The following is a 20,910-nucleotide window of genomic DNA, read 5'->3' as shown; positions in this document are numbered from 1 at the left end:
TGCCCACGGAGCCCTCCCCCCCCCCCCCCCCCCCCCGCCGTGGGTGCTATTTTCCCCTCCCCGGGCTCCCTCTTTAGCGGGGGGGGGGGGGGGGCAGCGTGGGGAGGGGGGGGCATAGCTGAGCAGTGACAGCACCAGCGGCAGCCCGGGCTATTTCTGGCCTCCACTCCCACTCCGGGAGGGGGGGAATCGCGGGGGGCCCCGCACCAGGGGATATGGTGGGGGGCTGGGGTGCCGCCCCCCCCCCCCCCCCCGTGACCTCCCGTGGGTATGGGGGGGGAGGGCCTGTCCCACGCGAGGACCCCCGGGGTTGATTGTGTGTTGAGGACCTGCTGGGCACCCACTTCCCCGGCGCCCCAACAGCCTCGGGGTGGGTCCCCCCCCCCAATGTCACTGGTCCCCTTGGCGGGGTGACAGTGGCCACGGGGCAACCAGGCCGCAGCCCACCAGTGCCCAACGTGGCTCCCCAATCCTCCCCCCGTGGGGCGACGGGGGACACGAGGCGGCACCGGGCATGGCCCCTTTCATCCTTGGGATGAAAAAGCATCTTTTTGGGGTTCGCTGAAGGGGACGTGCGGGACACGCACAGCCTCTTCTCCCGCTGTGACACTGGGACAGCCCCCGCCGCCGCTCTGGGGGACAGGGGAGGGGGTGGCAGCACCCAGGGGGACCTGGGACCCCCCCCCCATGGCCCCCGTGCTGGTGTGTCCCCAGTGCTGTGACATCCCCGGGGCTGGGAGCCACCCCGGTTTGCACCATCTCGGGGGTGCTGATGCTCCGCAGCCCGGTGCTGTGTCACCCCTGGGTGCTCCGGTGTCACCCCTGTCCTGGGCCCAGCGCCGGCTGCTCCCCATTCCCCGGTGCTGTTTCGTCCCCGGGGTGCGTTGCTCGGGCACCCCAAACTTGCAGCCTCCCCAGGCGCTGGTGGTTTTGCACCCTTGGGGTTTGCGGCACCCCCCATTCCGGATGATTTACCATTCTCGGGGCTCGCAGCATCCCTGGGGCCCGGAGCTTGGGCACCCCCAGGGCTCGCAGCACCCCCCCTCCTGGTGCTTTCCCACCCCCCCGGGCATCCCCGGATCCCGGTGATTTCATTTATCATCCTCAGGGTTTGCAACACCCCCAGATCCTGGTGTTCAGGCATCCTTGGGGTTCGCAGCGTCCCCGGTTCCCGGTGATTTATTTACCATCCTGGGGCTTACAGCATCCCCGGATCCCTGTGCTCGGGCATCCTTGGGGCTCTCAGCATCCCTGGATCCTGGTGATTTAATTTACAATTCCTGGGGTTTGCAGCATCCCTGGTTCCTGGTGCTCGGACATCCTCGGGGTTCACAGCATCCCTGGGTTTTGTTAATTTATTTACCATCCCCGGAGCTCGCAGTGTCCCTGGATCCCGATGATTTAATTTACAATTCATGGGCTTCACAGCATCCCTGGATCCTGGTGACTTAGTTTAGAATTCCTGGGGTTCACAGCATTCCTGGTTCCCGGTGCTTGGGCATCCCCAGAGCATCCCTGAATCCCAGTGATTTCATTTACCATTCCCGGGGTTCGCAGCATCCCAGGATCCTGGTGATGTAATTTACAGTTCCTGGGGTTCACAGCATCCCTGGTTCCCAGTGCTCGGGCATCCCCGGCTCTCGCAGCATCCCTGAATCCCAGTGATTTAATTTACAATTCCAGAGGTTCGCAGCATCCCCGGTTCCCGGTGATTTATTTACCATCCTGGGGCTTACAGCATCCCTGGATCCCTGTGCTCGGGCGTTCTTGGGGCTCGCAGCATCCCCGGTTCCCGGTGATTTAATTTCCCAGCCCCGGTTCCCGGGTTTTCGGTAGCCCCGGGGCTCGCAGCATCCCCGGTTCCCGGGTTTTCGGTAGCCCCGGGGCTCGCAGCATCCCCGGTTCCCGGGTTTTCGGTAGCCCCGGGGCTCGCAGCATCCCCGGTTCCCGGGTTTTCGGTAGCCCCGGGGCTCGCAGCATCCCGGGGCTTGCAACCTCCGGAGCTGCCGCGCCGAGGCGCTCCGTGTCGCCGCCCGGGCAGCTCCTCCGCCCGCCGGGGAGGGCCGGGCCGGGCCGGGCCGGGCCGGGGAGGGGAGGAGGGGGGGTGGCGATGGGGGGACCGGATCCTGCCCGGGGCTGAGCCCGGCTCGGCCTCGCCGTGCCCTGCTCCATCGCCCAGCCATGCTGCGCTGCTTGCTCCAACGAGCCAGCCACCTCCCCAACTTGGAGAAGGGGGACAAGCAAAGCGACCCGGTGGCCAGCTTGACTTTCCGAGGTGAGGGGACCCCAAACCTGGGCCGGGGTGGGCAGGGTTATTGCTTTGCCAGACTCTTGTCTGCTTTTACAGCCCCCTCCAGCAAAGCCCGGCCGGGACCTACATCCATCCCGCAGAAGCCGGGCTTTGCTAAGCTCCATCCTTGTCCTAAATCCTTGCAAAATTCCACCCCCCCCCTGCGCCCCACTGCCGAGTGCACCACAGCCCCCCCCTCCATCCCCACCCTCCGGTGCATCCCGGTGCCGGGCTGACACGCGTGACACTGGCGTGTCCGAGGGTCGCTGGGGTGGGCTCTGAACTTTAGCGCTCTTCCCCCGTGGTTTTGGGGTGCTCAGGGTCGTGGGGGGACAGTGAGAGATGCCGTTGCCTCAGTGGCAAAGGAGATTTTTTTCCCTGGGGGACACACACACACACTTGGGGACGGTCATTTAGCGCAGCCACCCGGTGTCACAGCATCTAAAAGTGATGGGGTGACAGGGGTGAGCCCCGGCACGGAGCAGGACCCGCCTTTGCCTCAGGGTGCTGCACCCCTGGGTGCTCTCAAACGCTCTTGTGCTTCGCTCTCATTAAGGTCTTGTAATTAATAATATGAGATTGATAAAAATAACCCGTTATCTAGGGGGTTACTCCATTGCTGTGGGAGGATGGAGGTCCCCCTGACTTTGCACCTCGAAAGCGCTCGCTGGAGGATTTTTTTTTTCTTTTTTTTTTTTTTTTTTTTTTTTTTAGCAGGCATTTCCCGGTGGTGGAAAATATCCATTTTTAGAAAAAAAAAAAAAAAATAAGGAAAGGGATGAGTGGCTTCTGAGCCAGCCTTTCCTGTGCTGGGGGTGGGGGGGATCGGTGCTGCTGCCGGCCCCTGCCCAGCCGGCGCCGGGACCCCTGGGCTTCATCCTGCGGCGGGTGCTGGCTGCTCGCCCAGGGCCGAGGGTGGAAAAGCAGCTCTGGTCGGCCAAATCGCCACCCCCAGAGCGCGGGGGGAATCCCAGGGCCCTGCGTCCCGGGACGCCGAGGCGGAAGCGGGCGGCTGTGCCCTAAATCGGGGGGGTTTGAGGTCTCCCCGGCTCGGTGATGTCCGGAGGAACCGCGTCAGCTCGGGGCCGGGAGATTCAGCAGAGACGCTTTAAAATCTGAAAGAGGAAAAGGTTGAGCGAGGGATGCCGAAGAGACAACCGAAAAGGAGAATATCTCAGAGCCACTCGTGCTCCCCTGTGTGCCACCGCCGCAGCCCGGGGTACCTATATATATCTATAGGGCCCTGCAGGGCGCCTGGCCGCTGTCCCCCGGGGTTTGAGTCACTGCTATTGTTTGGCTCTTCCTTTTCCTCTTCCCCCCCCCGGTCCCTCCCGTGACGGGGGCCCAGCGGGCGTTTGGCCGGTTTTCGGTGTGACCTGAGGGTCATGGTTTTGGGGTGCAGCTCTGGGGGGGGGGAATCCTTGGGCCGGATCCCCCCCCCTGGCACTGGGGCTCCTCGGGACGTTGGCTTTGGGCTGCTTTTTACTGCTGCCGCCCGACTCCGCTCCCCGGGGTGGCAGCGGTCCCATCCCTGGGGACCGGGTGACAGCATCCCCATCCGCATCTTTTGGGGGTGTCAGGGGGCCAATCCCCCCCCAGCCCCGTTCAGTCTGGAAGCATCCGACTGCTCTCACAAGGGCCGTGGGACCCCTCTGAGCCTGTACCGAGCTTTGGGGGGAGAGAGGAGGATGGCCGGGTCCCCCGTGTCACCTTCCAGCCCCAAATCCCACCCAGCAGATCTTGGGAGCCTCCTCTGCCCTGCTCAGGGGGAAACTGAGGCACGACACCTCGAGGTGACTTGCCTGGGGGTTTCCCAGCAAAGGTTTGAAGCTGGATCCCGTCCGTGCCTGCCGCAGCCCAGCTGGTGTGCGAGGGGCAGGGCCTGGTCCTGCTCCTGGGTGCTGCGGGTGTCGCCGGAGGCTCCCAACCCCAGCTGTGCGGGGGGGGGGGGTACACGACGACGGGAATTTTGGGTTCTTTCCCCGCTGTTCGGTGGGGAAACTGGTCTGCCCCACGTGTGTTGCTCCCTGCAGGCGTGAAGAAGAGGACTAAAGTCATCAAGAACAATGTGAACCCCGTATGGAACGAGGTGAGCGTGTCCCCCTCCCCGTCCCCATCCCCGGGGGGGGGGGGGCAGCCGGGGCACAGGGGACCCCAACAAGGTGCCCCGAGCACCGGGGGCTTGCAGGGGCCCGGTGATGCCCTGAGTTTGCCACCCCACAGCTGGGGGGGTGGGTGTGTGTGTATTTTTGGGGCCGGTCCCCATCATGGGCAGCACCATATCCGAAATTCCGGGTGGCGGGAGGATCAGGACAGAGCCTTGGCTCCCGCCTCTTCCCCTTCCATCAAGATCTTATCAGGGCTAAGCACGCACATTAAAAGAAGCTGTTTAAAAATATTGCAGCTCGAGGGGAAAACAAGTGTGTTTTACTCATCAGCCTGGCCCAGGGGAGGATATTTTTTCGAGCACCTCCTTCCTTCTAACCCTGACCTGGTGCCTTCATGGGTCAAAATGAAAAAAAAAAAAAAGGGGGTTTGGTGAGCAAACTAACACCGTTTTGGTGCAGAAATGCTGCGTGCCAGCTCCCATCGCTGTCTCCTTCACTCTTAATCCACGATGAGGGGGAGGCCTTTGCATGGGGCGTGTTTTTTTTTCCTGTGGGTCTGCCGGGGAATTTTGCCCAGGGCAGACGCGGTGCTGAGGTTTGTGCCCAGGGTTGGAGCTGTCGTGCTGCTGAAGCGGGTCGGGCGTTTCGGTTCCCTTCCTCGGGGTCCCGGCGGGTGCCGGAGCCCCTCGATGCCAGCGGGAGCATCGTGGTCCCAGCTGGGCGCTGATCTTGGACCCGCCCCCCCCTCGCCCCCTTTTTTCCCCCCCCTCCAGGGTTTCGAGTGGGACCTGAAGGGAGCTCCCCTGGACCCCGGCGCTGAGCTCACCGTCGTCGTGAAAGACCATGAGACCGTGGGGAGAAATAGGTGGGAGAAACATCGGGTGCCGGGTAGGAACGCCCCCGCCCCGCTCCCATCACCAGCACAGCCCACGCACACGCGTGTGCACACCCAAGGCTTTGCACGGGGGATGTGGGGGGGGGGGGAGGTTTGGGGTCTCCCCAGGCTCCCAGTGATGTTCCCCAGTTGCCCTTTGCAGCGCGGGCGGCTGGTGGGAGGCGAGAGCCGCATTTCTGGGCTGCTTCGCTCAACGGCTGGGGAGAAACAAAACAAAACAAAACAAAAACACAACCCCCCCCCCCCCCGCCACGTTTGAGGCCGGGGAGCAGACAAAGGACCCTTGTGCCCGCTGCCACCCCCCCCCCCCCCCGCCCCCCGGGAGCAAAGCTGGCGCCGTGAGGCCCCGGGGATGGGCGTCTGGCCCGGGAGGTGCGAGATGGTGGCCAAGCTCCTGTCCCCACCGCGCGTTGCCGGTGGAGCCGGGAAGGGTGGTGTTTGCAGAACAAACATCCCGGGGGGGCTTCCTTTCTCACCGCAGCTCCTGGTGACACCCCCCCCCCCCCCCCCCCCCCCCGCTCTGGGGGTTTTCCCCGGGGGGGGGGTCGGGGTCTCCCTCCTCACGGCGGCTGCGTTAGGAAGGGGGGTGGGAAGAGTTGGGGATGCCACCTCCAACCCCGGGGACACCCAGCCCAGCCCCCCACATCTTGCAGGGATGCTTTGGCTGGGATCGCTGCTTGAAGAGGGGAAAAAAAAAAAAAAAAAAAAAAAAATAAAAGGAAGTAATTTATTTTTGGGTAGCAGAGGGTGGGAACCTGCTGCTTTGCTCAGGATGGGGAGGACGGCCCCGGCGTGAAGGATCCCGTTTCCAGGGCTGGAGCTGATACTGGAGTCATGCTGGGGCTGGAGGCCAAGGGAGGTGGAAACTGGGGCCGGTCCAGCTCCGTGGAGTCGTGCGATTTTATAAACAGAGGAGGAAGATGGGAAAAGGGTCCCCAGCTCCTGCAGCAGGGAGATTTCACCTGCCTGCACGAGGAGCAGCAGGGACAGCGACGCTCTGGCGAGTGGGCCCTGCTCCATCACAAAGGTGATGGTGGAGTTTTGGTTTTTCTTCTCTAGGGAGAAAATACCAGCTGGTCCATCAGCACGGGGGGGGGGGGGGGGCTGCAAAGAGGAAACGGGGCAATTAACAGTAACGGGCAGTGAATGTCCTGTCTGGCTGCTGTGGCTGTCTGAAATCACAGAATCTGGTTTGGGTGGGAAGGGACCTTAAAGCCCCCCCAGTGCCCCCCCCTGCCCCGGGCAGGGCCCCCTTCCCCCAGCCCAGGGGGCTCCCAGCCCCGTCCAACCTGGCCTTGAACCCTTCCAGGGAGGGGGCACCCACAGCTGCTCTGGGCACCCTGGGCCAGCGCCTCCCCCCCCCGCACAGGGAACAATTTCTGCCTTATATATAACCTAAACCTACTCTCTTTCAGCTTAAACCTGTCCCCCCCCATCCTACCCCCACCCCCTCACCCAGAGTCCCCCCCCACCTCTCCTGTCCCCCCTTTAAGCCCTGGGAGGCCGCTCGAAGGGCTCCCCGGAGCCTTCTCTTCTCCAGGCTGAACCCCCCCAACTCTCTCAGCCCGGCCCCCCAGGGGAGCTGCTCCAGCCCCCCCAGCATCTCCGTGGCCTCCTCTGGCCCCGCTCGAGCAGCTCCGTGTCCTTCTGCTGTTGGGGGCCCCCGAGCTGGCCCCAGCACTGCAGGGGGGGGCTCCCCAGAGCGGAGCAGAGGGGGACAATCCCCCCCCCGGCCCTGCTGCTCCCCCTGCTCTGGCTGCAGCCCGGGGCACGGGTGGGTTCTGGGCACGATGCGTGAGATATTCACTATGGAGGGGTGCAGGAGGCTGGTGCTGGCTGCTGTGTTCCTTCGGCAGCTTCCTGGGTTTTGTTGTTGAAGCAAAGGATTTATTGCGTTAGCATGGTGCTGGCTCACAGGCAGTTTTCCCCCCCTCCTGCCCCCCCAAGCCCCTCTCCTTGGGGCTGCTGGCTCTGGGCGGGGAGGAGTTGGGAGCCCTGCTCCCTGGGGAACTGGTGCTGCTGGCTGGGGTGGGAGGTGGTGCAGCGCCCGAAGGGTTAACCAGACACCAAGCACCAGGGAGCTGCTGAAACTCAATAGGGGAAAAACAGTTTTACGGTGGGTTAAAATCCTTCTGGGTGATGGTGGCCCCAGGCTGCCAGCTCTGATCTCACCCACCTCCAGTGAAACCCTCAAGCCCTCAGGTCTCTGTTTTCTCCGCTGGCGAATAAAAATCCATCAGCGCTTCTGTTTGTGGCTCCTGGATCCTCAGCGGGGACTTTTAGGTGCTTTTCCTTGGCAAAAAGGGGACAAAGTCCCCCGAGATCCTCGCCCTGGTTTTCTCACCCGGGCTGGGTCTGAGTCACCCGATGCCCGTCCCCCGCCTTGGGTCGGTCACTGGTGCCCGGGGTTGCTCCCAGCTGCGGCCCCTTGGCCCCTTCCCCTCCCGACCCCCCCGTTGCTCTTTGTCCCCAGGTTTTTGGGAGAAGCCCGAGTGCCCCTGCGAGACGTCCTCTCCTCCCCCAGCCTGGCGGCCTCCTACAACCTCCCCTTGCTGGACACCAAGAAGCAGAGCACTGGGGTGAGTCCTCGCGTGGGGACCAGTGAGACCAGCTCAAGCAGCGTCCTGTCAGCTGCAGCTCCCAGCTTGAGACCGGTACAAACGATGTCCCTGCCGGTTGTGGCTCCCAGTTGGACACCGGTTGTCCCATCCTGGGCTCGTTGGCTTTGAGCTTTACCTTTCAAGGACCAAACCCAGTGGCTCGGGGCGGTGGGGGGGGGGGCAGCAGGAGGCTGCTTGGTCCGTGCTCGCACTGGGACCTCCTGTGCCGTGCTGGGGGACTCCCACAGCCCCCACAGCCCCCTCTCCTTCTCACCTTGCAGGTTGGGGAGACCTTTGCTGGGCACACCCCGGTGCTTTGCTGGGGACACCCCAGTGTTTTGCTGGGGACACCCTGGTGCTTCGCTGGGGACACCCCAGTGTTTTGCTGGGGACACCCTGGTGCTTCGCTGGGGACACCTCGGTGTTTTGCTGGGGACACCCCAGTGTTTTGCTGGGGGCACCCCGGTGTTTTGCTGGGGACACCCCAGTGTTTTGCTGGGGACACCCCGGTGCTTCGCTGGGGACACCTCAGTGTTTTGCTGGGGACACCCCAGTGTTTTGCTGGGGGCACCCCGGTGTTTTGCTGGGGACACCCCAGTGTTTTGCTGGCGACACCCCGGTGCTTCGCTGGGGACACCTCGGTGTTTTGCTGGGGACACCCCAGTGTTTTGCTGGGGGCACCCCGGTGCTTCACTGGGGACACCCTGGTGCTTTACTGGGGACACCCCAGCAGCAGATGGGTCAAACCCCTTTGCAGAGCAGATGTTGCACCCCTGGGTCCACACTGGGGGCCGCCAGGCTCTGTGGGGGGGGCACTGGGAGCGCCCCTTGCTGCCCGTTCCATCTTTCCCTCAGCTCCCCCCTCCTCCAGCCTTCCCCTGGCTCCCCCTCGGCATCCCGCTCCCTCCCCAGTGGATCCAGCGTCCGGCCCCAGTTCAGCCCAGCCTGGGGCTGTCGTCTAGTGGGATGGGGACCGGGTGGTCACCCCTGCTGCCCCCACAGACCCTGGGACACCCCTCCCTGCCGCCCCCTCGCTCTGGCCCTTTTCCCCAGCATTTGCCGAGTTGCTGCCGCTTTTGGGGCTGCATCCCCCACGCCCGGGCAGAGCATCGCGGGTGGCACCTGGACACCCACACTAACGATTATTTCCTTTTTTTTTCCAGGCTTTCCTCATCTTGCAAGTGTCCTACATCCCCCCGCCGGGCGCTGCCCCCCTGTTCCCCCCTCCAGCCCCCCCTGAGCCAGCACCGGCTGCTGCTGAGCCCGACACAGTCACCGGTAACGAAAAACCTTCACGTGCAGCACCGGGGGGGGGACGTGTCCCCCGGTAGCCTCGTGTTTTTCCCAGCTAGACCCCTCGCCCCACGGTCCCACAGCGCCCAGTCCCACGTTGCCCACATCCCCCATCTCCTTTCTCGCCCCGCGCAGAGACGGCCGGGGAGGAGGATGCGGAGGATCAGGCGGCGACGGGGGACGAGACGGAGCCCCCCTCCTCCTCCTCGGGGCCGCCGGGGTCTGAGCCCCCCTCGCTGCCCCACAAGCCCTCCGTGCACCACGTCCAGGGGGTGAAGCGGAGGAGGAGCTCCCCCAAAAAGCCTCTCTCCAACAAGCCGCAGGACTTCCAGGTGGGATGAGCTGCTCTCCCTCAACCCACCCCCCCCGCCCCAGCCTGTCCCTGTGAGGGGTTCAATCACCTCAGAGATGCCATCCCCCCCCCCGGGGTGCCCACCCCGGTGACCCCTCTCCCATCCTAGATCAGGGTGAGGGTCATCGAGGGCCGGCAGCTCCCTGGGGTCAACATCAGGCCCGTGGTGAAGGTGACGGCCGCCGGGCAGACCAAGAGGACCAGGATCCGCAAAGGCAACAGCCCCTTCTTTGACGAGGTGAGGGGGGGGGGGTGTGTCTCTGCTCCAGCTGTGCCTGGGGGGGGGGGGGGGGGGAAGTCAGGAAAGGCTTGGGAGCATTATGGGTTGGGGTCCTGAGTGATGGAAACCCCGGCGCAGCCCCGGGGCCGGGATGTGGCGGTGGGGACCGCAGCGAGGACAGAAGCTCGGGCAGCAGCAGGGAGCCCCGTGGCACGTCCAGCATCCCCCGCCTTGGCGCAGGGCTCATCTTGGTCACCTTCCCGAGGTGACTCACGTGTCCCCGTGCCACCAGTAGCATCCTGGTGGCACGTCCTGGGCAGGGCTGCGCACAGGGGTGGGCAACGCAGCCGGGCGTGCAGGATGGGTGCGCTCGGCTGGACACGGGTGACGTGTCCCCAGCCCTGTCCCCAGCGCGGGTGCTTCAAGCCCGGCTTTTGGGATGTCCCCAAAGCCTCCTGCAGCCTGTGTTTTATTTGGGGACATCCCCACCCCCCACCCCCACCCCCCCAGGAGAGCTGGTCTGGATGTGCCCTTGCAAACCAGCCCAGCAAAAGCCAACTGGAGGGTGGTGCTCATTGGGGGGGTGCCCCTTCCAGTCTGCGGAGTCGGGGGCACGGGAGAGGCTGGGGGGGGGCTGCAAATGTGCCCTGGGGGGAGGCTGGGGCAGATCTCCCCCTTGCACCCTCACCCTCCTTTCCCACAGACCTTCTTCTTCAACATCTTCGAGTCACCGGCCGAGCTGTTCGACGCGCCCATCTTCATCACGGTGAGCTTCAGCGAACGCCCACCCTGCCCCTGGGGAGGGCTGGGGCCATCGCCCCGTCCCCCTCCCCTCAGTGCTCTGGGAAATGCCCCCCCCGTTTCCCACATGGGCACACGGCGGGGTCCTTCATCCTGGGAGGATTTGTGCCGGATTTACTGTTTTTCCTTATTTTCGTCCTGCAGGTTGTGGACTCTCGGTCTTTCCGGACGGACTCGGTGATCGGGGAGTTTCGGGTAAGGTCACTCTCTCTCCTCTTCCCCCCCTGTTTTCTGCCACGCTCACCCACGGCGTGGACGCTGACATTTCTTTTTCACTTTATTTCACAGATGGACGTCGAGACCGTTTACTCCGAGCCAAGTGAGCCCCACAGGCGGTCGGGGTCCAGGTCACCTCCTGCGGCTTCGGGGGGGTTGTCACCCTGGGAAACCCCTTCTTTTGGGACCAGGCACAGGGGAAACGCACACGCACATTACAGCTCTCATATACGGACCCGGACGTGTCCCTGTGCCCATCATCATCTCCCAGTTCTCTTCCCTTTCCCAAGCCCTCGAGGCTTTCAAGTCGTCGTGCTTCTGGCTCGCTGGCAGAAAGCCCCACCAGCACAGCCCAGCTCTCTTTTTATCTTGAGTGGGGCTCATTATTTTATCTTTTATCTATTATTTTAGCTCAAAGAAGATAAAATAATGCTTAGAACAAATTTCCTGCCTGAATCACAGCGGAGAAAAGCCTGATAATTTTTCGCTGTAAAATGTTAAGACTTACAAGACGAATTCCTTAATACCAAGCTTTAACTTTTGGTCAGCCCTGAACTGGCCGGGCAGCTGGACGAGATGATCGTTGGAGAGTCCTTCCAACTGAATCACAGAATCGTTTAGATTGGAAAAGGCCTTCAGGATCTTCGAGTCCAACCTTGAACCTGTTCTGTTCTATTCTATTCTATTCTATTCTATTCTATTCTATTCTATTCTATTCTATTCTGTTCTGTTCTGTTCTGTTCTGTTCTGTTCTGTTCTGTTCTGTTCTGTTCTGTCCTGTCCTGTCCTATCCTATCCTATCCTATCCTATCCTATCCTATCCTATCCTATCCTATCCTATCCTATCCTATCCTATCCTATCCTATCCTATTCTATTCTATTCTATTCTATTCTATTCCATTCCATTCCATTCCATTCCATTCCATTCCATTCCATTCCATATAAAAGGAACATAGTAATTATTATAAAAATACCACCCAACAGCATCCTTGAAGCCATCTCCCTGCACGTCTGAGGACCAGCACGGGGGTCTCAGTCTCTTTTCTCCCCCAGAACACGCTTTCCTCAGAAAATGGCTGTTGCTCTCTGACCCGGAGGACTTCTCTGCGGGGGCCAAGGGCTATCTGAAAGTCAGCCTGTTCGTGCTGGGGCCTGGAGACGAAGCTCCTGTGAGTATCATCCGGTTGTGATGGGGGCACCTTCCAGCCGTGGTACCCCACGCCAGTTCCCAGGGAGGCTGCAGCTTAGATCTCCCTCCGTTTCGGGGGCGAGGCGCTGGATTTTGGGGTCTTGCTGCTCATTTCAGGACTTTTGGGAAGCTTGGTTGTGTTTTCCCCTTGTCCTCTTGTCCTGCAGCTGGAGAAGAAGGAGGTCTCCGAAGACAAGGAAGACATCGAGGGCAACCTCCTGCGCCCCACCGGCGTCACCTTGAGAGGGGCTCATTTCTGCCTGAAAATCTTCAAAGCTGAAGATTTGCCCCAGAGTAAGTGTTTCCTTTACTGGGCTGGAGCGCGCTGGATCCGGCCCCTGGCGCTGCAGCGGGTTGTGACGTGCTGGAACAAAATAAGGGCACGGTTAAGGAAACTTTACCCATTTCCTTGGTCCAAAGACCTTGTAGATATCGGTCAGTCGTAACGTACTGGGAGATCAACCCTTCACTGGTGCGAGCTGGTTTTGCCCTCCCGCTCCTCCCCACCTGGCTCCAGGGAGATGCGCAGCCTGGCCGGAGAGCCGGGGCCGTCGGACACAGCGTGCTTCCGTGGGCTTTCAGCATCTCCTTCTCTTCCCAGTGGACGATGCCGTCATGGACAACGTCAGGCAGATCTTTGGCTTCGAGAGCAACAAGAAGAACCTGGTCGATCCCTTCGTGGAAGTCAGCTTTGCAGGCAAGACGGTGAGCAGCCCCCCCCTGGTCCCTGGGCTGGGATGCAGCCACCCACCGGGAAAATTTGGTCCCGGAATGGGAAAAATTTGGTCCTTTGCTCTTCTGGAGCATTTGCAAAGGTCCCATCAGTCCTGGTCACACCCCGTCCTCTTTCCCTCTGCGTCGCAATGTCCTGAAGCTGGGGGCTGAGAGCAGCCCAGCCAATGTCCCCGGCCCTGTCCCCGTGTGCGTGGCACCCTCGGAGCCGCGCGGTGCCACCGGCCACGGCGTGCCGGGCTGCACCGCAGCAATTTCCTCGCTGGGCTCTTCGTGGTGCTGTTGCATTAAAAATGGGGATGGAGAGGCTGAGCTCCCCGGGGGCGGGGGGGGGGGGGAGGTTAGTGCGGCAGTGGAGGGTTGTGCTGCTCTCCTTGGCGCTGCCCGCAGCGGGCGGCTGGCTGTCCCCGTGCCACCGAGTGTCCCCCCGGGACTAACCGGGGCGTGGAGGTGGCTCCGGTGGCATTGCAGAGCCCCGTTCCCCTCCCTTTGTTGCTGGGTACTTCGCCAAGCGATATGTCCACCAGGGCACCACTTGCCTTTTGATCTGCTGCAACACTAAAGGGCTGAAAATCTCCTCTGCCTGTAAATCTTCCCCTGGGGACAGTGACTGGTGGGGGGGGGGGGCGGGGGGAAGGGGCTGGGGACATCATCCTGAGTAACCACAGGGAGAAAGGGGGAGAGTTTCTGGGGGTCCAAAGCGGGGTGAGATCCCCGAGCAGCCCATAACACCCCCTACCTCCTGCACAGAGGGGTTTGCCCACGTGATGTAGAGCCCCATGGGGTCACCCGTCAGGCAGGGTCTGTATTTTTGGGGGGGGTCTGAGACCTCCCAGCTCCGTGGGCGGGGGGGGCGCCTGGCGGCCTTGTTTTGCTGGAGCGCGGCCGTGAGCTGCAAGCGCTGGCGTGACCCTGACTTTTCATCCCCCCCATCTCGCTCCTCCAGCTCTACTCGAGGATCCTGGAGAAGAACGCCAACCCGCAGTGGAACCAGCGGCTGACGCTGCCAGTGATGGTGAGTGTGGGGTGCCCCCCCGGCCCCCCCGCCCGCCCGGCCCCACCGCCGCTCACCCCTCCTCTCCCTGCCTCTTTTCCCAGTTCCCTTCCATGTGCGAGAAGATGAGGATCCGGGTGACCGACTGGTGAGCGGGGAGGGGGGCTCAACGCGGTGTGTGTGTGTGTGTGGGGGGGGGGCTGCCGGTGGGGAAAGCTGAGCTGGAGGAGCGGGATGGGCAGGGGGACACCCCACGGGCAACCCACCCGGGGCCACGGTGTGATGGCATCCCCGGGTGGTGTTGCAGGGACCGTCTGACGCACAACGACGTCGTCGGCACCGCCTACCTCTGCATGTCCAAGATCTCGGCCCCCGGCGGGGAGCTGGAGGGTAAGGGGGGGGCGGGGGGGCAGCAGGGTGGGATTTGGGGTGCATGGCCGTGGGAGAGCACTGCACGCTCGTGGCTGGAGCTCAGTGTCGGCTTGGGGGGGACGTCACAGCCGCGACGGACCCCGCCAAGTCACCGCTGCTGGGGGAGACGTGGGATGGGGGTGCTGGGGGGGGGGGGGCGTTGCTCCATCCTGCAGTCTGTTTTCTGGTTGGACCTCACCCCTCCCGGCTTGCGGTTTTGCAGATCTTCAGGTCTTCGCAGGGGCGCTGGGATGGGGTTGGTGCAGGGCTGTGGCGTGCCGGAGATTTTGCTTCCTCTTTCCCTTTCTGGGCGGAGGCGGCTGCTGTCCCCCGGTGGGTGACCGGCAGCGGTGCCACCAGGTGCCCAAAGATGCCACGTCCCACCTGAGGTGGCTGTCACGGGGTGGACGGGGCGGGGGGGGGGGGGTTCGGGTCCAGCTTCGTGCTGAGGCTGCTGTCTCAACTCCCCGGGGGCTTGCCGAAGTGAAGGACCACCGCGGAGGTGCTGGCAGGGACGGGCTGGGTGACACCGGCTGTGTCCCCTGCGCCGAGCGGGAGGGTGGGGAGCTGGGGCAGGGTTGTGGGGCTGCCGGGAGCCAGGGCAGGGCCGGGGGCAGAGCCTGCCCCAACCTGCGCCAGCATCTCCCGCCGCTAACGAGCTTCGGTGGCATCTTCAGCCCCGTCACGACTCCCCCCGCTCTGCTCCCTTTGCTTTGTGCATCTTTGAGACTCTGGGCTGTCCTGCCCCACCACGAGCATCCCCAGGCCGGATGGGTGCACGATGGGGCTGGCCACATCCCCCCAGGGCATCAGCCCGGTGCAGAGCTGTAGCCACGCATCCTGTAGCCCATGTGTGTCCCCCCCCCCCCCCCCAGCACTGCCCGGCTCTGCATGCAGGTGTGTGTGGAGTTGGGGTGCAGCGCCGTTCCCCACCACGGTGCTTGTGTGTCCAGCCCCCGTCTCCCCCAGTTAAAGGGCAGCTCCTGGACTGGTCTGGAGAGAGAGAGAGAGAGAGAGCAAGCCCGGGGAGGAGGAGGAGGAGGAGGTGGCTGTGAGGGCTCTGCCCGGGACCAGCATCCCCCACCCCACTGCTGAGACCTGCTCGATCCCGAGGAGGTGCCGGGGAACGGCGGCTCCATCCAGATTTTGTCCCATATGGAGCATCCTTCAGGATATTCTCAAATCCTCCTGTTTTACACCAATCCCACAGCCTCTGGAAGGGCGATAGGGCCATTTAACAACCTCTCCTTTTTCTCTCTCTGTCTCTCCAGTGTCTGTTGGCACTGAAAGCCCCTGAGAACATCCACCCTCATTTCCCGTAACCCTCCATCCTCCCTCCACACTCCTCCGCCAGCCTTTCCTAACCTCTCTCCATTTCTTTGTGCCTCAGATGAGTTTCCTGCTCTCGCGAAGCCTCTGAAAGCCGTGGACCGTACGTCCCCTTAGCCTCTCAGTTTGCAATCTCCCCCCCCCGGTCACTGTTTTGCTGGTTCAGCTGCCGTCAGGGCTGGAGCACCGCCCGGAGCTGGGGGAGCGTCGGCTGCATTGTGCCTGGGCGCCTTGGTGGGGAAAGGGGGGACGTCTCCAGCACGGCCTCCCCCTGCCCCGAGGAGCTCCCCTGCCCTTCCCCACGGCGGGTTTGGGGTGTCCGTGTTGGGCAGCGATGGCTTCGCGGGCTGGTGGGTGCTGAGCCAGCTCTGCCCCAGCAGCTTCCAGCTCAGGAGCTCCGAGCAGGACCCTGCAAACCATTTCTGCCCCTTGGCTGCTCCTCCTGCTCGAGGTTTCCTAAAAACGAGCCATCCTTTCCCCAACACTCTCTTGCTGCCTGATGGGGAGCGTGGGGCCAGCTCCTTGGCTGGTGTAAACCCCCTACGCTGGTTCACACCAGCAAAGCGTCGCTCTCCTCCTCCGGGGGGATGGTTCCTGGGACTGGGAAGCTCTGTGCCTCCCGCACAGCCCCACACCCACCTTGGCTTTCCTCCTGCTAAAAGGTAAGCGGTTGCAGGACTTGAAGGGGTTGAAAAACATTTCAGCATTTTGGTGGCCTCCAGCCACATGTGTGTGTTCCCTGTGGTCCTGCAGTGAAGCCACACGGGACACGTCCCCGAGGTGCTTTGGGGATTCTCTAACGGCTCTTTTTCCCCGCGATCCCCAGCGGACGACGGGCTCGGGTTCCTGCCGACCTTCGGTCCCTGCTATATCAACCTCTACGGCAGCCCCCGGGAGTTCACCGGCTTCCCCGACCCTTACGAGACGCTCAATTTGGGAAAGGTGACGTCGGCTTCTTTCCAGCACAACCTAAACTAAACTCCCACCCCTCCTTGCAAAAAAAAAAAAAAAAAAAAAAAAAAAATGCTGCTCTTAACCCAAACTGGCTTTGTTATTAGGAGCCTGCACCGCGTTTTCTCTCCCTGGCTATTCCCGCTGGCTAAACACCTCCTGGCCCTGCTCTGCTGCCCAAACGCTCTCTACCTTCGAAGCTCTTGCAGAAATATTTTGCCTGACCTCGCTCCTCTGCAACGAAGCCCACTGAAAGCAAAGGCAGAGCTCGCCTGCAGGGAGGGGGGCACCGGGGTCCTGACGCCTGTCCCTGGTCTCCCCCAAGGGCGAGGGAGTCGCGTATCGCGGCAGGATGCTGGTGGAGCTGGAGACCAAACTGGCGGAGCACGGGGAGCAGAAGGTGGAGGACATCTCCGCGGATGACGTCCTGCGGGTGGAGGTAACGGGGTCTCCGTGGGGCATCCGACCCCCTGGGCCCTGGGGTCGGCCCTCCGGCGGCATGGTGTGTGCGTGGGGCACCAGGGAAGGGGCATGAGCGTTGGTCCTGGGTGGGTGATGTCCTGTGAGCGGCGGCGTGGTCCGTGAGCTCTTGGAGGGTGTCTCCTGCCGAATTTTGCCCCCAAGGTGTCCCGCTTGCTCCGAGCTGTTGCAGGGCAGCGAGCAGACCATGGCGGACACGGTGGGAGATTTGCCTCAACTCAGGGGCTGGCACGGACGCGCTCCTTTTGCTCGCTTCTTCAGATTTAAACCGCGTTTTTTCACGGAAAGGCCCAGCCTTCTCCTTTGTCAGGTTCCTCCTAAAGATCCCACCCCAAATCCCCTTGCTGCAGCTCAGGCTTTTCGTCCCTGCAATAAGCTTTTCCGTCTCGGAGGCCTCGCTGAGCCGGGGGGTGTTGGGGTAGCGGAGGGTCGGGGTGCAGGAGAGCGGTGGCAGCGTCTCCTCTAGGGACACGCTCCCCCCGCCCGTTGCAGAAGTACCTGCGCCGTCGGAAGTACTCCCTCTTCGCCGCCTTCTACTCAGCCACCATGCTCCAAGACGTGGACGATGCCATCCAGTTTGAGGTCAGCGTCGGCAACTACGGCAACAAGTTCGACAACACGTGCCTGCCCTTGGCCTCCACCACGCAGTACAGCCGGGCCGTGTTTGACGGTGAGCAGCGCCGCCCGGACCGAGCACGGGGACGGGCTGTCCAGGGAGGGTGTGGAGGCTCCATCCTTGGAGATACTCAAACCCCAGCTGGACGTGGGCCTGGAGAAACGGCTCCGGGTGACCCTGCTTGAACAAGGGTTGGACCAGATGACCTCCGGAGGTGCTTGCCCACCTCAGCCGTGCTGCGAAGGGGTAAGGCGTGACTGGGGAGGAGGGGGAAAGCCAGGACTACTTCTCGCAGCTCTGTGCTGACCTGAAGTGGTTTTGGGGCAGTCCGCTGGTGCTAAGGGAACCTTCTTCTCTTCAAGAGAGAGACGGTGCTTTGGGGTGGCCCTCCCCTGGCTCCTGTGGGGCTCTCGCTCTGCTGTGAGATGTCCCCATCCCACTGGGGTTGTTCTGCTGGTTGCAGGAGCTGCTGCGGCCATGGAGGTTGACGCGCATCCCTTAGGGCCTTGCTGTGCATTGCTGTGTTGCACAAGGGCTTGGGGAACATAATCCCCAGCCTCTTGCTCCAAAAGAGCCCCAGAAATGGGCTTCTGCCCAAGGCCAAATGCTGCGCTGCCCCGCTTCATCTCTGCTTCGGTCCCGAGGAGTGGGGTCCCCCGTCACCCTAATGCCGTGAGCTCACCGGTGTGCCGTGTCCTCCAGGTTGTCAGTATTACTACCTGCCCTGGGGCAACGTGAAGCCCGTGGTGGTGTTGTCATCCTACTGGGAAGACATCAGCCATCGGACCGATGCTCAAAACCTTCTCCACCACGCGGCAGACAGGCTGGTGAGTGCCGCGGTGGCAAGGAGCGTTGTCCGCCTTGGGGGACAGGGAGGGGGGCAGAGGACATCTCCAGGCCGGGTCAGGTTTGGGGTTGGATGACTCTTGTGCTGTGGAGGGGAAATCTGGTGGGGTCCCAGATGCCCCACTCAGCCCGTGGAGTGACGGAGGGAAAGAGACCACCCTCATCCTCGCTGGGGTGACAGGGGGGTGTGACGCAGTGCTTTGCCGTGCCACACACCTGCCTACCCATGCAGGCGCAGGAGGCGAGGACCTCCCTTCAGCTCCTGAGCTATTTATGGAATTTCTTGCTGTATTTCATGATTGTTTCCTCTGGAGCTCCAATGGGAGCAGAACCAGAGGTGCGGAGCCCTGGTGGGACCCGGGCTGGAGTTTCTGATGGCGGGGAGCAGCCCCAGGCACTCGCTGGGAGGGTCCCGGACGTGGGATGGAGCGGGGCACCCGGGGGGTCCCTGCTGTGCAGATTCTCTTCCCCATCTGTCATGCAGGAGGCGAACCTGGAGAAGGTCCACCTTGCTCTCAAGGCCAACCGCTTGCCAAGTGAGCTGGACACCCTGGGTGCCCAGCTGATGGATGACATCATCGCCGACTGCAGGTATTTTCTGCCAGTTTTGACTGTGAGCCTTTTCATGCCGTTTATTGCGAGAGTACTTATTTATCTTGGAAGGGCCAACTTCTCTCTCTTTTTCTTTTTCTCTGAAAAATGCTGGTCCTCTGCTAATGTTCGCTTCAAACGTTACCGAGCCAAGGCATGGAGTTGAAAAGGTGGCATTTAAGGCAAATCATAAATTTCCAGCCTTCACTCGAGGGCCGCGGCCCGGCTCACCTGGCTGCGCGGCATTGTGTCGGGGCGGGAGCCGGAGCCAGCCCAGGCAGAGGGCCGGGGGGCTTTGTGGGTTGAGGGGCCACCGATGGGACTTCTCGGTTGAGTCTTGGGTGCGCGGCGCAGGAGGCACCGGTGCGGAGCCCCCGAAGGGGTTGTTCGGCTGTGCCGGGCTGTGATGCGTCCAACGGCCGGACCAGAGGATGTTGCGGGGCTGGACGGCACAACCATCCCAGCGACCCCGTGGGCAGCACCACCAGCATCTGCTGCTGCTTTGACCTTGCCGAGCACACGAACATTCCTTCCGAGCACACTCCGCAGGGTGCCGCAGGCTTTCCCTCTGCGGAGCCTGTTTTTTTTTTTTTTTTTTTTAGGGCTGGATTGTGCTTTGTGGGGATGAGGGGCTGCTCCGGGGAGCATCGCTGCCGTTTGACCATGACGTTGTATCCCAAGGAGCGGCTCAGCCCTCAGGAAGGTGTTTCAGGGACTGACCTCACCAGGGTCCTTGGACCATGGTTCACCTTCAAGTATGCCCGTGGAGATGATCTCCAAGTCCCATCCCATGCCCATGCCTGGCCACAGAGCTTTCCTGCAGCAGCTCCGTGCTGTCAATCTGGGGAAGGACAACAGTAGGATTGCTGGTGTGTTTTTAGCCCTGGCAAGCCCTTGCCAAGGGGAATTAAGAGAACTGCTGTGCCTCTTGGATCTTTCTTGCCTTGGGAGGCGGGCAGGGAGCAGCCAAGCTGCAGAGACAGCCCTGCACCGGGCTGGGACAGCCCCAACGGTGGCAACTGGTGGCTGTGGTGGGTGGACCTCCATGGCCACTGAGCTTGTGTGGTGGCTCTTGATGCTTTACCTCAGCAAAGAGGGATAATTTGGCCTTCTTGGCTGGTTTTGGGGCCATCAAACCTGCTGGGATCAGTGGTTCCCCACCCCTTCCACAATAGCCACCAGCTTGCAGGACCATGCCCACTGTTCACCCGGGCTTCTGCCAGTGAAGAGTGGTGAGCTGAGCTTGCTGCCGAGCCCTAGGTCCCCCTTTTTGTCCCCCCTGCTCCTTGAAAGGCCCAAGGAGAGGTTGTGGAGGTTCTGGGGGGGCAGGGGGCATGGGGGGTGCAGCCTCTCTGGACCCTCCTGTGACACCAGTGTGGGACCAGACACCTGGGCGAGGAGACCTTGAACGAGCTGACCCTGCTCCACAGCCCTGCTGGGGGACAGGCTTAAGAAAACACACACACACATACTTACAACCTCCCTATTTATTTGCTTTTGAGCCTCAAAAGGAGATGTGTTTTGCCCCCTGCGCACGCTGGCTCTGCTGGAAAGGTCGGAGCCATCGATGGGCTGCGGGATGGGACCGGAGGGCTGAGCCACGGCTTTGGGTTTTCCAGAGGTCCTGTGCCCTCCAAAACAAATTCAATTAACCAGGAGGGGAAAAATGTGGCCGCGGGATGTGCCAGATCTGTGGTTCCTGCTGGCTCCTGGCCCCGCTCTGTGCTCGGCTCCCACGGGATGCGGCTCCTCTGTCTCTGCAAGGGCTTGGTGCAGGGGCTGGGACTGGCTGGCCAGGGTGGTACTTGAGATTAGGGGTGGCTGAAACAGCCCCGATGGCTTTTTTTTTGGGGGGGGGGGTGGGGTGGTTTGCACGGCTCCATGTGCTCAGTCTAGGGGGGGGATGAGCTGAGCCGTGCAGCTGGACCTGTCCGCAGCTCCCCCCATGACGCTGCCTGTTACGGCCCGGACTGGGATCCCAGGGAGTCGTAAAGGT

At 62.3% G+C, this 20,910-nt stretch overlaps 1 protein-coding gene across 8 annotated transcripts in view; it reads left to right on the top strand.

Moving 5' to 3' along the window:
* Positions 1-2,169: 2,169 nt before the first annotated feature.
* Positions 2,170-20,910, top strand: part of LOC104363421 (dysferlin) — a 99,932-nt gene continuing 81,191 nt past the window's right edge. For 5 of the 8 annotated variants that reach the window (XM_042807953.1, XM_042807950.1, XM_042807951.1 and 2 more), the window contains exons 1-22: positions 2,170-2,275; positions 4,324-4,379; positions 5,172-5,263; positions 7,767-7,872; positions 9,057-9,171; positions 9,322-9,518; positions 9,648-9,776; positions 10,462-10,524; positions 10,704-10,754; positions 10,848-10,878; positions 11,829-11,944; positions 12,132-12,258; positions 12,566-12,669; positions 13,643-13,711; positions 13,795-13,838; positions 13,998-14,080; positions 15,492-15,533; positions 16,257-16,372; positions 16,707-16,820; positions 17,354-17,531; positions 18,180-18,304; positions 18,808-18,914. In XM_042807953.1, coding sequence (XP_042663887.1) covers positions 2,182-2,275; positions 4,324-4,379; positions 5,172-5,263; positions 7,767-7,872; positions 9,057-9,171; positions 9,322-9,518; positions 9,648-9,776; positions 10,462-10,524; positions 10,704-10,754; positions 10,848-10,878; positions 11,829-11,944; positions 12,132-12,258; positions 12,566-12,669; positions 13,643-13,711; positions 13,795-13,838; positions 13,998-14,080; positions 15,492-15,533; positions 16,257-16,372; positions 16,707-16,820; positions 17,354-17,531; positions 18,180-18,304; positions 18,808-18,914 — 2,159 coding nt within the window. In that variant the 5' untranslated portion in view covers positions 2,170-2,181. The remainder of the gene's footprint in view (positions 2,276-4,323; positions 4,380-5,171; positions 5,264-7,766; positions 7,873-9,056; positions 9,172-9,321; positions 9,519-9,647; positions 9,777-10,461; positions 10,525-10,703; positions 10,755-10,847; positions 10,879-11,828; positions 11,945-12,131; positions 12,259-12,565; positions 12,670-13,642; positions 13,712-13,794; positions 13,839-13,997; positions 14,081-15,491; positions 15,534-16,256; positions 16,373-16,706; positions 16,821-17,353; positions 17,532-18,179; positions 18,305-18,807; positions 18,915-20,910) is intronic. The other 3 variants (XM_042807956.1, XM_042807955.1, XM_042807952.1) reach the window with 1 other exon arrangement.

This window comes from Tyto alba, unplaced genomic scaffold (assembly GCF_018691265.1).
Source record: "Tyto alba isolate M040663 unplaced genomic scaffold, T.alba_DEE_v4.0 Super-Scaffold_6, whole genome shotgun sequence".
Lineage (NCBI taxonomy): Eukaryota > Metazoa > Chordata > Aves > Strigiformes > Tytonidae > Tyto > Tyto alba.
Note: the sequence above shows the minus strand (reverse complement) of the source record. Positions and strands in the feature narration are given on the sequence as shown.